The sequence below is a fragment of the Dipodomys merriami genome, unplaced genomic scaffold (genome assembly GCF_024711535.1).
Source record: "Dipodomys merriami isolate MVZ:Mamm:240054 unplaced genomic scaffold, mDipMer1.0.p SCAF_37, whole genome shotgun sequence".
In the NCBI taxonomy this organism is placed as follows: Eukaryota; Metazoa; Chordata; class Mammalia; order Rodentia; family Heteromyidae; genus Dipodomys; species Dipodomys merriami.
In genome coordinates this window covers 13,946,120-13,961,298 of record NW_027205270.1, presented here as the reverse complement: position 1 = coordinate 13,961,298, position 15,179 = coordinate 13,946,120, and the positions used below count along the sequence as shown (strand labels likewise).

General features: G+C 40.2%; 1 protein-coding gene across 2 annotated transcripts in view; it reads right to left on the bottom strand.

Moving 5' to 3' along the window:
- Positions 1–1,361: 1,361 nt before the first annotated feature.
- The window catches only part of LOC138804714 (E3 ubiquitin-protein ligase RMND5A), a 58,594-nt gene continuing 44,776 nt past the window's right edge, over positions 1,362–15,179 (bottom strand). The window contains exons 5-10 of one of the 2 annotated variants that reach the window (XM_069989175.1): positions 13,685–13,851; positions 12,679–12,844; positions 9,822–9,924; positions 7,171–7,325; positions 5,997–6,084; positions 1,362–4,772 (exon numbers count right to left, since the gene is read on the bottom strand). In XM_069989175.1, coding sequence (XP_069845276.1) covers positions 6,021–6,084; positions 7,171–7,325; positions 9,822–9,924; positions 12,679–12,844; positions 13,685–13,851 — 655 coding nt within the window. In that variant the 3' untranslated portion in view covers positions 1,362–4,772; positions 5,997–6,020. Of the gene's footprint in view, positions 6,085–7,170; positions 7,326–9,821; positions 9,925–12,678; positions 12,845–13,684; positions 13,852–15,179 lie in introns of both variants that reach the window. The other variant, XM_069989174.1, reaches the window with a different exon arrangement.

Below are 15,179 nucleotides of genomic sequence, written 5' to 3'. Positions count from 1 at the left end.
GGAGAAATATTCACATCATTCTCGAAACGGGCAGTGATATCCCAGGAATTGATACCAAGTTTTTTCACGGTCTTTTCTGGTACAGCGGCAGATAGGTTGTTAGCCTCTATAGAAGAGGGAAGACTATCCAAGTCTAGCTCAAGTTAACCCTGTAGTACAGTATTTTTAGACATTTCTCTGATGATCAACATGCCTATGGGCAGAAGTGAGTGAAAACCAACCCGAAGATTAAAGAAGCAAAGGAGGCAGACAAGATGTGAAGACAGAGATATCAAGGTTTCTCATATCTCATTCTAGTTATCTAGTGTCTGCAAGTCCAAGTGAAAAGCCAGCCAGTGTTTCCAGAAGAAATGGCCTGCAGGTACCTATTATGAAATACCCCTCCAGGGCAGATGTGTTGTCTACAGCAAAGCTAGTGGGAAGGTAATAATGTATTACATAGCAAAGTGACCACCCAAAATGTTTAAGCCAACTTGAACTAGCTAAGGGGAAGGTTTAGATTTTTTTTTTGGGGGGGGGGGTCCGGTCGTGGGGCCTGAACTCTGGGCTTGGATACTGTCCCTCAGCTCTTCAGCTCAAGGCTAGCGCTCTACCACTTCAGCCACAGCGCCACTTCTGGCTTTTTTCTTTTTGCTTATGTGGTGCTGAGGAATCGAACCTAGGGCCTCAGGCATGCAAGGCAAGTGCTCTACCATTGAGCCACCTTCCCAGCCCAGGTTTAGATTTTTGTTCAATAACAGTAAAGGAGAGAGATTTATTAAGGAACTGTGATTGTGTTTTGCTATAACTGCTTGGCATCCAAGTTGACTGGGGGCATGGTTTTCTTCAGTAGCTGTTTTACCTGCTCTTATAAAAGGAACACAAATAAACTCTGTTTCTACCACTTAATCTCCTCACTGAAGGTAAGACTATTCAGTCTCTGTTCCACCTGGCAATGTTGAGGTGAATGCCTCTTTCCCCAGCAATCTGTTTTGAGCTGTTGTGCCAGGCATAGAATCATTACCATTCTGGACAGAGCATGGGATGGGCAGGAGGATGGGATCCAGAAACAGACGTTATCTCTTCATTTCAAACTCCAAGAGTACCCGATCACCTACTTCTCACATCACGAGTAGCACAGAACAGGGGGAGATGGTGACACCAATTTTCTTTTTGTAGTACTGGAGTTTGAACTCAGGGTCTCACACTAGGTAAGTACTCTACCATACCTCCATCTCAAGATTTTCTTAAATTCTTGCCATGCACAAAGACCCCAGCAAATGCAAACAGTGACTTTTTCTTTTCACAATTGGTGCCTTCACATTCCCTCCTTCATACCTCTGTAACCTAGCTCATTTATACAAATTGGTTCCACAAGACACTTTTTAGATGTGCATTTCTTTAATTTTTAAAAAATATACATAGGAGCCATGTGTTTTACATAGGAATACACACATTAACAAAGCATTTCTTAGTTTTCCAAAATTCTATTATATCAGTCCGAAATTTATAAATTAAATATATCAGAATTTTTAAAGTTAAATGAAATCCCTGAAACTACTTGGAATATACTAGACTTTCTTTTCCAAAATCAAATGAGCAGAGAAGATGAGCATGGTTTGTGTTAAATAAGGTTTATTGTTAACTTTATTGCCTATAGTCTAGAAGATGCAACTTTATTGTGCCTTTGCGAACAGGATACATCTCTTAAAAAAACTGATCAAAATTTTCCATACATATAGCTCTATACGATAGAATACAGTGCAACACTATTCTTATTACATAATTATAGAAATATTATAGGACCCAAGAGCACAGGGTAAGCAAAAGACATACAATCCTGAGCCATCTGAACAAGATGATTTGATGAATCCTTTTAGTGTAGGTCTAGAAAACACGGAGGAAAGAAAAATACATGCATACTGCAGTCATGAGCGAACACATTAGTCACCTGTCTCTGCTAGACACAAGTGGGGTGAGGGTGAATTCCTAAACACATGCACACTCATTCACACTTCCATTTTCTTTTCCTGCTTCCCTCCCTCCCTCATACATTCACTCTCACCCTTTCCCCAAAGAAAAGATCAGGCACTAAATCCTAGTGAACCCCAGATTTGCCTGGCTAGAGGAGGTTAAGTGACTGCTAAAACACGTGCATAGCCTCATTCACACCAAGAAACAAAGCATGTACTGCAAGCCAGTTCCAGCTGCTTTCGCCTCTTTAGAAGTAAATGAAGCATGTGCTCACTACAGTTTAAAACTGTAGTCTTAAAAAACAAAAACTTTTGTTTCTCTTGCTTTTTTTTAAAGTAAAATCAACAGTAGAAAATTCACCCTCAAACTAACTGCTTCGTCTGCTATTAAAATACATGTCATTCTATTTTTGGTATATAGTCAATTATAATTTAATATAAAAAGTTCATGAAGCCTGTACCTGTTTATGGTAAACACTGCTGAACCACATAAAACCTACCACAGGCTTATGAAATAACAAGCCTTTTAAGTGTTCCTTACTATGTACTTGTGTGCACTCTAGTGTTACCACAGATCATGTACATAGAGTTAAGTGATGAAAGCTATTTGGTTTGTCTTCACTTTCTACATCTGAGTGATAAAATGAACCAAACCATGCCTCCGTACCTTCCCTGAAGATAACCCGAGTCTGATGACTAAACAGACTGATCAGCCTGGCTGTCAGTCATCTTTATCAAAGGTTGTGCTGGAAAGCCAGAGGGTAAATATTAAGTCTACCAGTAACTCCTCTTGTATGGCTAAACCAAGAGTTCTTTTCTTTTCTCAAAGACTGACACCATTGAGGTGGAAGTCACTTAGAACATGGAGAATACTGAATATGAACTGCATAACCTGTGGGACCACCTGGACAGAAAAAAAGAAAAAAAGGATCCTCATCCCCACGTGATTTGGTGTGGGTTTTAGTGTCTCCGTGCACTTTAGCTGCTACAGAAAAATTGAAACAAAGATGTAATTCGTAACTTTATTTTCAATTAAATGCTCACACACTCACAAAACACACACCCTATAAATGAGGTGGCTCTTCAAATTCTTTAAAATAAAGAGGCACCAATACCCGTTCATTTATGTATTAGAAGTATCATATAATCATCAGTAAAACAGAAACATCATTTGCAATGACAATGCAAAGGAGGAAAAAAATAGATTAAAAAAAAGCAACCTTAGCCACTATGAAGAGTGCTAGAAAATACAGATGTGTTGGCCAAGTTGAGATCTAGAGATTTGCTAATAAAAATTTATTGGTTTAGTATAATCCCATGGCCTTTGTTCACAAATGGTAATGGAAATGGCTCTTAAAGGAGCTTAAGACACCATTCTGAAAGTTTCCAATGTACGTTACGTTATTAGTCTAACTTGGCTTTCTCATTGCCTCTTGCTGGGAGAGACAGGAAGAAACCAATAGCATTACCCTGCATGCCAATGTGCATGCAGCATCAGTGATGATATGGTCCTAACACCACTGTGAAGGGGTTTTCTAGAATAGAAAGGACGTAATGTTGTACTCTGGCATCTTTGGTTAAGGTCTGGCCTCTTCAAATCCACTCCTCCTGTACATTTAGTCTCCTATAGATTTTAAGTCCATGCACTTAAAGAAGATCACAGACATAATGATAAATTGTCTGACCAAGAGTGTCAATATCTTTTGGCCCTTTTCCTGCCCAGTGAGACTACAGGACCAAAAAAAAAACCTGTAAAGTCAAATGCTTGTTAAATAAAGCATGGTCATCCTTAAAGTTTCATGAGCTGCCTAGGAAACTGTTGATAAGATTCCTAACATCAGGAGAGGGATAAAGCAGAGGCTTTGTCCTTCAAAGTGGCTTTAGCCAACTGTGCAAAAGGGTTTGCTACAAAAAAAAAAACTGACTACCAGCTCTACAGCTTATCTGTTTTGCTCAAACCTTGTATGAAACTTCAATGACGTCATGTAGATGTTTGAGGTGGAAAGGAGAGAATAAACTATGTAACTATGTATAAAGCTAAATTTGGCCTGGGGAGAAAAAGTTTTAAAAAACTGACACTCAATAATTTAATTCAAAGAAAAGACTATATATATATATAAAATCGTGCCTACACCCTAGACTGAGTACTGCCTGGAACGCTCAACTTTTTTCCTATACTCCAACAACTTGGTCTGAGATCTTCCTTCACTTCTTTAGTAGAGGGGGACTTTTTTATATAAAGTCCCAACAGTGACACAAACATCAGTGTGGGTCAGAATGAGTTTGGACGAAGCAAGTACTCGAAGTGGCACCAACTGTGATTCCTAGCTAGCTTCACAGCACACTGGAATCAGCAGGAACCATAAGGTAACACAGGGGTGACATGCAGGGTTTCTGCAGTCTCTTTTTTTCCACAAGCAAATCCCAGCTCTCCCAGGCGAATAATTCAGAATAAACCAACCAGGCTGATGTGCTACTGTGAATGCTGCCAATTTCCCATGAGCTTAGCACCAAATCTGTCATTTTCCCCCTTCCCTTGATCTAAGTCCACTTGTAGTTTAAAATGTCAAAGTCTCCTTGCTTTTTGATTTTTTTTCATTCATCAGAGTATTCCTATGTTCATGGTTCAGTTCCATGTCAGATGGAAAAAAAAAGCTGGAAAGTATTTGGTGATTTCCATATAACAATCTTCTCATGATGAAATAACTTCATGAGTTTAAGTCAGAGTTATGTCCGCAGAAGTCTTTTCCATGTAGTTTCTCATACAGAAAAAGATTCTTACACATGGCTCTTTCTGGACAGTGCATTAAATGAAGATACCTCACAAGAGAAAAGATCGTTATCTGTAGCCATTTGAATAATATACAGCTTCACAGTCAATGAGATGATACACTTTGCAGGAGAGTCATTGACCAGTACACAAATCAAACACAAAAACAGCAGTGAACATATTCTGCACTACAGAAAAATTGTTAGCGTCTAACTTGAAGGACTTAAAAGTGATGGGTCTGGTAACCGCATTGTAGGACTGGAACATGCTACTTCCCTTCCAGATGCACAATGTTTGATGCTGGTGCACAGTATCTACACACATACATGCACAACACTGTGTCTGTAGTGATATACAGGTGCAACACATAGCCAAGTCCTGAAGACAGATTTCAAAGGAGAGGCTACCAAGACCAAGAGAGCATATATATTAACTTAAGAACACTTCTAACTTCAGAATTTCATTTATTGAACACACTTTAAAAACAAGCACCTCTTGGCAATAAAAGGGAAAAAAAAACCCACAATACTTCTTCCACTCTGTTCTAGTGGAAGACTTGTCACACCAGCCTGCTAAATTCATGATGGGATTTTAAACAGGCAGCCCACTGGGGCTACAAGCAGAGCTCAAATGCAGGTGTGCTGATTTTGAGGCAAGTGCTGGAGCAGAGGAAAACATCAAAAAGCAAATTTGGAATCTATCACAGCTTTCTTCCTTAACCAAAAACAACAAAAAAAAAGAAAATTAGTTTTCGAACCACAATTCAACTTGTCAAACTTTCTCTGAAGAATTTTCATTTAATTTTATCACATATGTGTGTATAAATGTGTATATATATGTGTGTATATATGCACACACACACATATATATACACACACACACACATATCAAGAAAGAAAGCTTTGTCACAAACACTCTCAGGCTTACAATTATTAAAAAAGGAGAAAAGGAAAAGCAGAAGGAATATTCAACACATGGCGGGGAGGTCAATTCCTGTTTCTGCTCCTAAGAAGTAAAAAAATCACCTTATAATTAAGTACAAAAACCTGCATTGAATGACAACTGCTGGTGTATTTACTTGATCAAAAATGAAGACCAAGCAGATAATAAAGCCCTATGGTAGCACTCGTTTGGAGCACTCCCATCAGTGTGTACACTAGCATGCTGGCAAAGTTTCTGGAGCATTAGCTTATATGAACACGGGAGTCCTTGGTTAGCTGCAATCAATGGAACGTTCTCTTCTCAAATGCACCCAACAATTCAGTTTCACTTACAAATTGCAAACCAAATTCACTTCTTCAGAAAAATATCTGTTTGGCATCTCCTGGACTTTGTTCCATTGGACAATATGGACATTTTAACCTAGAGACAAGACAAAAAAGACAGAGTCAAGGAAATGGGTCAGTACCCAGCATTCCATTTTCATTGGGTTGCAGAGTATTATTAACAATTAAACATATCCCAGTGTATGCACACACCAACAGTATATGTGTCTGAATTTTGTCTGAAGGATTTACTACAGTCTCCCCTATAGTGCCATAGGAAACCAGCAAGTCTAAGCTAAGACCAACAACCTACCTAGATGGCTTCTAATCACAATTGCTCTGCACTGCCAGGGCAGCTGCAGGGTCTAGGAGGGGAAAACAGCAACTTATCATTATGGAGTGGAAATGAAGTGAAAAATTTTCTAGCTGTCTGAGCTAGAAATGGTTTCTGGGACTTTTTTTTAAGTTGAGCTTAAAAGAATCACAAACATATATCCCTTGGATTTGCAATTGTACTGGTAGGAATTTATACATCAGCTATAGATAAGGTAACTCACTTTAGCACTACTGATAGTTATCAACTTAAATAGGAAACTGACTAAATAATCCTGTTTCTACCTGGAAGAATACTCTGTAGCTTGAAGAGAAACAGAACAGGGCTCTTTTAGCAGTAAGATCTCAGGCTGGGAATGTGGTTCAGTGGTAGAGCGCTTGCCTTGCATGCATGAGGCCCTGGGTTCTATTCCTCAGCACCACATAAGCAAAAAGAAAAAAAGCCAGAAGTGGCGCTGTGGCTCAAGTGGTAGAGTGCTAGCCTTGAGCTGAAGAGCTGAGGGACAGCGCCCAGGCCCAGAGTTCAGGCCCCACAACCGGACCACCACCCCCCCCCCCCAAAAAAAAAAAAGATCTCTAAGAGAAATCAGTAAATAAAGAAAGCAAAGTAGGCCCAGATAACAGAGTACCAGAAAACAGCAGTTCCCAAAACCACTGATTGTTCTTTCAAATCTAATCAAACAAATAACAGATTAAATGGGCTAACAATTAGATACCCCCAACTTTTGTCAATATATACTTAAGAAACCTATTTCTAAATCTAGCTACATTTGATTTTCTTCATTACCTGATGTTCCCACCAAATTCCAAAAGATATATTCACCAGTATCTTAAGAAGTCAGACACTTACTTGCTACCATTGAACATTTTATTCAGGGCATCTCTTGATATAATATGACCACAAACCAATTTCATGGGTGGATTGTTATCTGTTGTTTGCTGACGAAGAATGGGACAGGCAAATATAGAGTGATACCAGCACTTTTTGCCAAGGTCCACTTCAATCTGTTCAAAAAAAGTAAAAAGGCTAGTTATATTCCAAAAATCAACCACAGATTAACATGCACTGTGACAGGAAAGTTGATCAGATCTATGCATCTGAATGGAATTATCCAAAGCACTTTTCTCAAAGATGGTGAGTCTTAGAACACCAAGTTGAGTTAAACCAGTCATCAACAAGATTCCAAATTCTAGCAGAGCACCGGTGGCTCACACCTGTAATCCTAGCTACTCAGGAGATTGAGATCTGAGGATCACGGTTCACAGCCAGCCCGTGAGGAATCCTGCCTGCAAGACTCTTATCTCCAATAAACCACTTGAAAACCTGAAGTGGCGCTGTGGCTCAAGCGATAGAGCGCTTGCCTTGAGCTGAAGAGCACAGGGACAGTGCCCAAGCCCAGAGTACAAGCCCCACAACCAACCAAAAAAAACAAAAGAAAAAAAATAAAAGAAATTCCAAATTCCAATGTGTGAGAGTCAGATCAAAGTCAAGGAAATGCTCTAAAATGTAAGCGCTTCTGCCCTTTGTACAGGGTCACTCCCACTGACTGATGCATGTTAGGTAAGCACTCTACCACCAAGTCACATCCCCAGCCTAAACCCTCTCAAAAATTCATCCTACATCTAGAAGCAAAGCTACCAGGCATCCTCACTGATAGCTAGGTGATAAAATGGCAGCACACGTAGCCAGGTGATAAAATTCTGCTCAGTAAATCCTTCAAAGTCAGTTTCAGATCTGAGGTTCTCATGTTTTGTGTATAATGCTCCAGGGAAACCACCTGAAACAGGGCATTATTAAGCCAAGTTTCAACAGGCCCTGTGGCAATCTGTGGCATCAAAGCCTATGGCACTTGTATCAATAGTTTCTTTTTATTTTTTTATTGTGAAAATACTGTACAGAGGGTCAATAGTTTCTTTTTGCCACAAATGAAACAAGTCATATTAAAGATCATCTAGCAGACTATGTGGAAGATAACAGAGCCCTCACATACATCAGTTTTCCTTTATTCTAAATCAACAACAGCTATCAGCATCAAAGTCCATTACTAATACTCTTTCAAGAAAACTGACAAAGTATAACAGTGCAAACAAAGGTTGGCCTGATCCCAATTTCTAGTTGCTTTACAACCTTCCCTGCCCCCTCCCCATAAGACTTCAGTTGATTCAGGTTTCAATCTGCTCTGTCCTAGTATATAAGTGTCAATAGATGCTTAAAGCTTAAGTGGGGTCTGCCAGATGCCAGGCACTTACTTGTCTCAGGAAGTGACTGAAGGCTCAAGTTCTTTTCACTTGCTCAAATTAGCAACAATGAAAACAGGGTGTTGCTTGTGTCCTGACCACAAGCAGAACTTGAGCTGACACCTGTGCCTTTAAGCACAAGATCTTTAAGAAGAAGCTGGGGCAACCAACTGATAGGCTTACCAGCTGGAAGAACAAGGTAACTCCAGATAAACCTGTGTGCAGAGGGGGCAGAAATGGAACAAAGAGCCAAATGCAGATTTGAGTGTTAGAGAATCTGTTGGCACAGCTGTGACAAGAATGACAATTCCAAGTTAAGGTTTTAGTGCCTACTGGCAGAGAGAAATACATACAAACACCTTTGCACTGTACATCGTAACGGCACCACAGCAGCCACAAGGTCCCTGTCAGCTCAAGGTTCGGTTGCCCCACAGAGAAGGGTGGTCCTCTTTTTAGAGACAAACAAAAGTAAACTTCACTACAAAATTTTGAGACCACTCCTCAAATGTCTCCAAAATTGATTCCTCCTATTTTTCTTATTTTAGTGGTGTGAGGATTGAACCCAAAACCTCACACATGCTAGGCAAAGCACTTAATCACTGAGCTACACTCTGTCTTATTGTTAAAAATCATGTCTATGGGGGCTGGGAAGGTGGCTCAGTGGTAGAGCGCTTGCCTTACATGCATGAGGCCCTGGGTTCCATTCCTCAGCACCACATAAGCAAAAAGAAAAAAGCCGCTGTGGCTCAAATGGTAGACCTCTAGCCTTGAGCTGAAGAGCTGAGGGACAGCGCCCAGGCCCAGAGTTCAGGCCCCATGACCGGAGCCCCCCCTCCAAAAAAAAAAAAAAAAACCCAAAAATCATGTCTATGTATATATAATGAAACTCCTGTTCAATGGCTATAACCCTGTTTCCTGGTTAAAAGGCAGGATGGACTTTTTAAATTCTTTTTTGTTGTTGGTGGTGGTGGTCCTGGGTCTTAAACTCTGGGCCTGGGCATTGTCCTGAGCGCTTTAGATCAAGGTAAGCACTCTACCACTTGAGCCACAGTGCCATTTCCAATTTTCTGGTGGTTAATTGGAGAAAAAAAGAGTCTCACGGACTTTCCTGCCCATGCTGGCTTTGAACCATGATCCTCAGATCTCAGCCTCCTGAGTAGCTAGGATTATAGGCGTGAGCCACCGGCACCCAGCTAGCTACATTTTAAATTCCTGAAACACCCAAGACACATATAACAGAAAAGACAAGTCAGAGGAACTTACAGGTAATTCATCTTTCTGGTTCCAAACTCCAGTGCACTGCCTCTGTTCAATCACAGCTTTGATGTTAATTAAAGCTGGCAGTGCCACACAACCTGCTGAAAAACTGGGAGAGAAGAGAAAGCGTTAGACTGTGTTTGCAGGTCCTGACCATGTCTCCCCTATCCCCCACACCTGTGAATAGGTGTATTTCCCATAATTACTGAAACATGGCCCCTATTTAAAAACGTGACCTAACATTAAATCTAACCAACATGGGAAAAATGATGTTTAAAAGACAAAGGGCAAATTGTTAAAAAATTTACAACCTAAAATGGTCATTTCCTTTTTCTTTTTCTTGGTCAGCCTGGGTGCTGTCCCTGAAGCTCTTTGTGCTATACCAACTTCAGCCACAGCATCACTTCCAGTTTTTGAGTGGTTAATTGGAGATAAGAGTCTCACAGGGACTTTTTGCCTGGGCTGGCTTCAAACCACAATCCTCAGATCGCAGCCTCCTGAATAGCTAAGATTACAGGTGTGAGCCACCAGCACCTAGCTAAAACCGTCATTTTCTGATAGAGAGAATTAATTCCCCAGTAACTGTAAATATAACCAGTTCTATCCATTACAAACAGCAGCAGCTTTTGGCATCAGCATTGAGAGGAGGATCTATCACTAAAAGGAAAAAGTATGAAACTTGTCAATTCAAATGATGTCTGAAGCAAAAATACAAATTAAAACACCAAAAATGGTGTTTCAACATTCAAATGTTCTCTGAGTTGATCACTCAACAACACATAAAACACATACCCTGTCCTGATCTCTCCCTTCACAGATGATGTATTGACATACTATAATGCATACGTAAACATACATACATACACATATATATATACACACACACACACATATGTAAGTGTAAGCCATTCAGTAATATTTGAAATCCAAACTGTAAGAAGAAATATTTTACATCCTCAATGACAGTGTAAAGGATATCTGAAAGCTATTGTGCTGGTTGTCCTGAACCAGTGTGCTTAGTTTCTTTCTCCTATACAGCATGCTTCAAGGCATTTATGGAGTGGACCAGTGGCATCCAAAGTGTAGCCTGCAGGCTGATGCTGGCTTATTTGACAGTCTTGGCCTGTAAAATTTGCTCTTGTACAGTTCCTCCGAGATCTGGATTGCTCCCTGCCTGGGCAGAAGGCCTATTGCTCGAATTTGGAATCAGCTGAGTCCTGTTTAGCCCTAAAGCGAGCCACATGACTAGGGTCACTTCCAGCAACTCTCCACACAAATGTAGTCCGTTGCCCAACTGGGGAAACCCATAGCTCCAGAGCTACTCTGGATAGACAGAGGCTTTTCTTGCAGCTACATCAGCCTCAGCCTCCACCTTTCCTCTCTGCCAATCCTGTCACTTTCACTTGCTATGAGGGCTTATCTCAATTACAGCTGATTGTCTTTCATTAGTGTGGTGGCCCTGAAAAATGCAGACCACCTTATTCACGTCTATGTTCCACACATATAGTTAAACCTATGGTGCTTTAAAAAAAACAAACAAAACTGAATTTTTGTACCCTGCTATGTCCTATGGTCTGTCTTATACAATGAATGATTCTTCTATCCATGCATGATTTTATAATACCATATTTAATTAAGACCTTCCAAATGTTTCACTCCATCATGTAATATTAAAAAATCAACTTCATCCATGCCATCACCATTCTTATTAAAAATAGTACTTTATGTACTAGGAAGATGACAAGCTGACAACCAAAGGTATAGCTTTTGAATGTTAGCCTAAAATATTTAACTTTATCACTGTGGCAAAAGAGACTGACAGTTGCTTTCCTAGATGTGACATTCCTAGATACTCAGAAGGTTGAGATAAAGATTATGAGGTCAGCCTGGGGCGAGGGGAGTATTCATGAGAAGAAGCTAGACTTGGTATATGCTGTAATCCTAGCTGTGGGAAGTATAAAATAGGAGAATCATTACCCAGGTGCAGGCCTAGGAAGAAAGTGAGACCCAATCTCAAAATAACCAGAATAAAAAAAGGCAGGAGTGTGGCTCAGAGGCACAGTGTGTGTCTGACAAGCAAGAGGCTGAGAATCCAAATCCAAGTATCATTAAAAAACTCTACCACCATCAACAAACAATTATAGTTTGTTACTAATTCTTTGGGGGGGGGGGGGGAAACGTAGTACTGGCTCATAACAAATAATATCCAAATGTTTCTTTTCCCAAGACAATCATCATGCTAAGGTATGAAAGTGCTCTATACAAATTTCCTGCTCTAATCCATAGAATTAAAAAAAAAAACCCAAAAAACATTTACTCAATGTCCAGACTTAGGGCACTGTCCCTGAGCCTCTTTTGCTCAAGGCTAGCACTCTGCCACTTGAGCTGCAGCACCACTTCCGGCTTTTTCCGTTTATGTAGTGCTGAGGCTTCATGCTTGTCTAGTGACAAGCACTCTACCACTAAGCCACATTCCCAGCCCTCAACTCATAATCTTTAATCTGTCATGAAGAGCAGACTGAAGTACAACTAGCAAGCTTGTAGTGAGTATCCAGGAATACAAGGGGCCCTGTTTTCACTACTTCAATTTAGTACAGGCTCAGACATTTAGCACATTCTTGTTTCTACCCCATGTGAGCAAAGGTCAGCAGTGAAAAGGGCTCCTGGACTTCTTAAAACGCACAGACCACACTGTGGAAACTGCTGCCTGAAAACTGCATCACTGCCAATTACAGCACCCCTTAAAGCATCAACTGGACTCTTCTTCACAAAGGCAATCTATTGGCTTTCATTATCAAGGCAGCAAGTTAAAAGGAGTCACCACGGCAGCAGCGTCTCAGTAATACAGGGCCCACATGCATACCTGACGCTGAGAGGGGATTCCACAGAAAGCCCCAGGAGAGCACAGGCATCCCGCGTGAAGATGTCACAGATGTCTGCCCACTGGTTCGAGTCAAGCAGGTGAACATACGGTGAGTTCTCAATTCCCTGCCTCAGGTATACCAGGCTTCCCATTAATACCTGAATGTCTAAAAGAAAAGGCATCAGCAACTTGGAGGTGTTTATAATCACACCCGAAAGAGTTTACTTGCAAAGAACAGCAAAGAAATACAAGAAAAAATAAAATAATTAACTTAAAAAAAAAAAACATAAAAAGTCTGGTCCTTAAGCTGTTTTAGAATCTCTTTGCCCTAAAGACATAGCATGGTAATCATGATGAACCCTTTACTACATACAATATACACTATACAATATACACTAATAAAACATGAAAGAAAAAAAGACAACATGGAGTGAAAAAGAGAAAAAGGAATTGGAATTACACTTTCAATTTTCTGTTCTGACACACAGTACGATATAAAGCAACAATGATGTAAGACGGGCCACCACATAGACCTGGTTAACCGGCCAGCCTTCCCATGCTGACATTTTTAGGGACAGCAGCTCAATGAGAAGCAGGAACTGGCAAATAGAAAGTAAACACTATGTTCTGTCAATCCTTAATCATGCGGTGTCACTTTCTGGCTCTGACTTTTCATTTAAGTCTTTAATGTTCACTGTTGATTTAGAGCCTATCAGAGCTTTATTGGGAAGTTGAAATCTCAAGTTTTTTTTTTAGTTTATCAGCATATACATACAATAGATGTAGTTACACTGTCAACAGTCCAGTGTTGTCTACAGGGCCCAAAGTAAGAAACGGACTCAAGCTGGTCATGATGGCACCTGTCTGTAATTCCAGCATGGGAGAAGGTAGGGCAGGAGGGCCATGAATTCATGTTGAGCCTAGGCTATGTAGTGACACCTTGTCTTAAAAGTAAAAAACCAAACAAACCTGAAGGACAAAAAAGTCCTTCTGACTCTAGACCCACCTTTTTGATGATTTAGGGCAAATGGCTGAAAATTCTTAGCATACTGCAATGCTTCTCGCTGATTTGTGGTTCCGCCCATTAACAAGCTAATGAAATACAGTCGGTGCAGCTTAAATTCCAAGGAGCTGTTCTGGGCAATGAGCATTTCTCGGTTTGAGACTGCCCACCTAAAGAAAAAGCAGAAGGATATTTTAACAATAATCAAGGGTACTCAAGGTGTGTTTAAAACTCTGAAACTGAGTAACTAGAAAGGGTTTCAGTCTGCCATCTTGTGGAAGGCTTTGATAACAACAGCTCAGCTGAGACTCCTAAAGAAAGTAAGCCTAACTCCTCAAGAGACTTTAAGCCAGGGCAGAGAATAAGAAGAAAAAATATTGTTAGAAGACAATCACTTATCCATGTAAGGTTTGTTGGCAAGATAAGAATGTCATGTAATCATGTGGTACAACCTGGCTTTGAAAAGGGCCACACTTGGAAGTAGGTATGTTGGAAAGGAGATTTGTGGCTAGATTGCCTATATCGGCCCCTCTTTTCCTATTAAACTGGTCTATTCGTGACTGATCAAAGATTCTTCTTTAATGTTTTACTTTTAAACTTCCATTGGCTGAAAGACCATGCTACTTGCTTTGAGATTAAAAATGGCAAATAATGGTATTTGCCCAAAGTGCTCACAGTTTATCAGGAAGATAAAATCACACACACACACACACACACACACACACACACACACACACACACACACACACACACACACACACACACACACACACACACACACACACACACACACACACACACACACACACACACACACACACACACACACACTGTATTTCCCCATGAGAAGAGTTGTAGATAGAGTAAAGGCAAAGGAGTATTCAGTGACTAACCACCTATATCACTAAATGTAGTGACTTAGGCCTCAATTACACAAGCCGCTGGAATAATTCATCTTGAACTGGGGCCACAACAATGCTACTAAGTGAATGATAAAATAGACCAGGCTACTCAAATCAAGTTTTACAAAAGTGATAAGGAAGCTTTTAACTATTTAGATATGTTGCTATCATATTCTTCAATTTGTCCTTTAGTTAGATATTCCCACCCACCCAGTTCACCAAAGACCACTGGAATCTAGCAGGAATAGGTTTAAATGTAAAATCTGAGTAACTCCATAAACTACAGGAGCAAAATTCTTTAAGTTATTCACAGTGAACAAGTTCTCTGGAATTGGGAATTCACACAGCTGAACGCCTACTGGATCAACCCCTTCTCTCAAAGGGCTGGACATGCATGAAATAAGTCTCATCAACTTGGTGATGTGCCTACATCTTAGTCAACTCATAACAAGTCTCTAACCTCAAAGTCAAAGGGATTCTTTTCTAATGTGAGTAATATGGACCTTAAGAGTATAAATGCAGACAAGTTGCAACATCAAGTTTGACTTAAAAAAAAAAAAAACTGCTGACATCAACAAGGTACATAAAGTAAATAT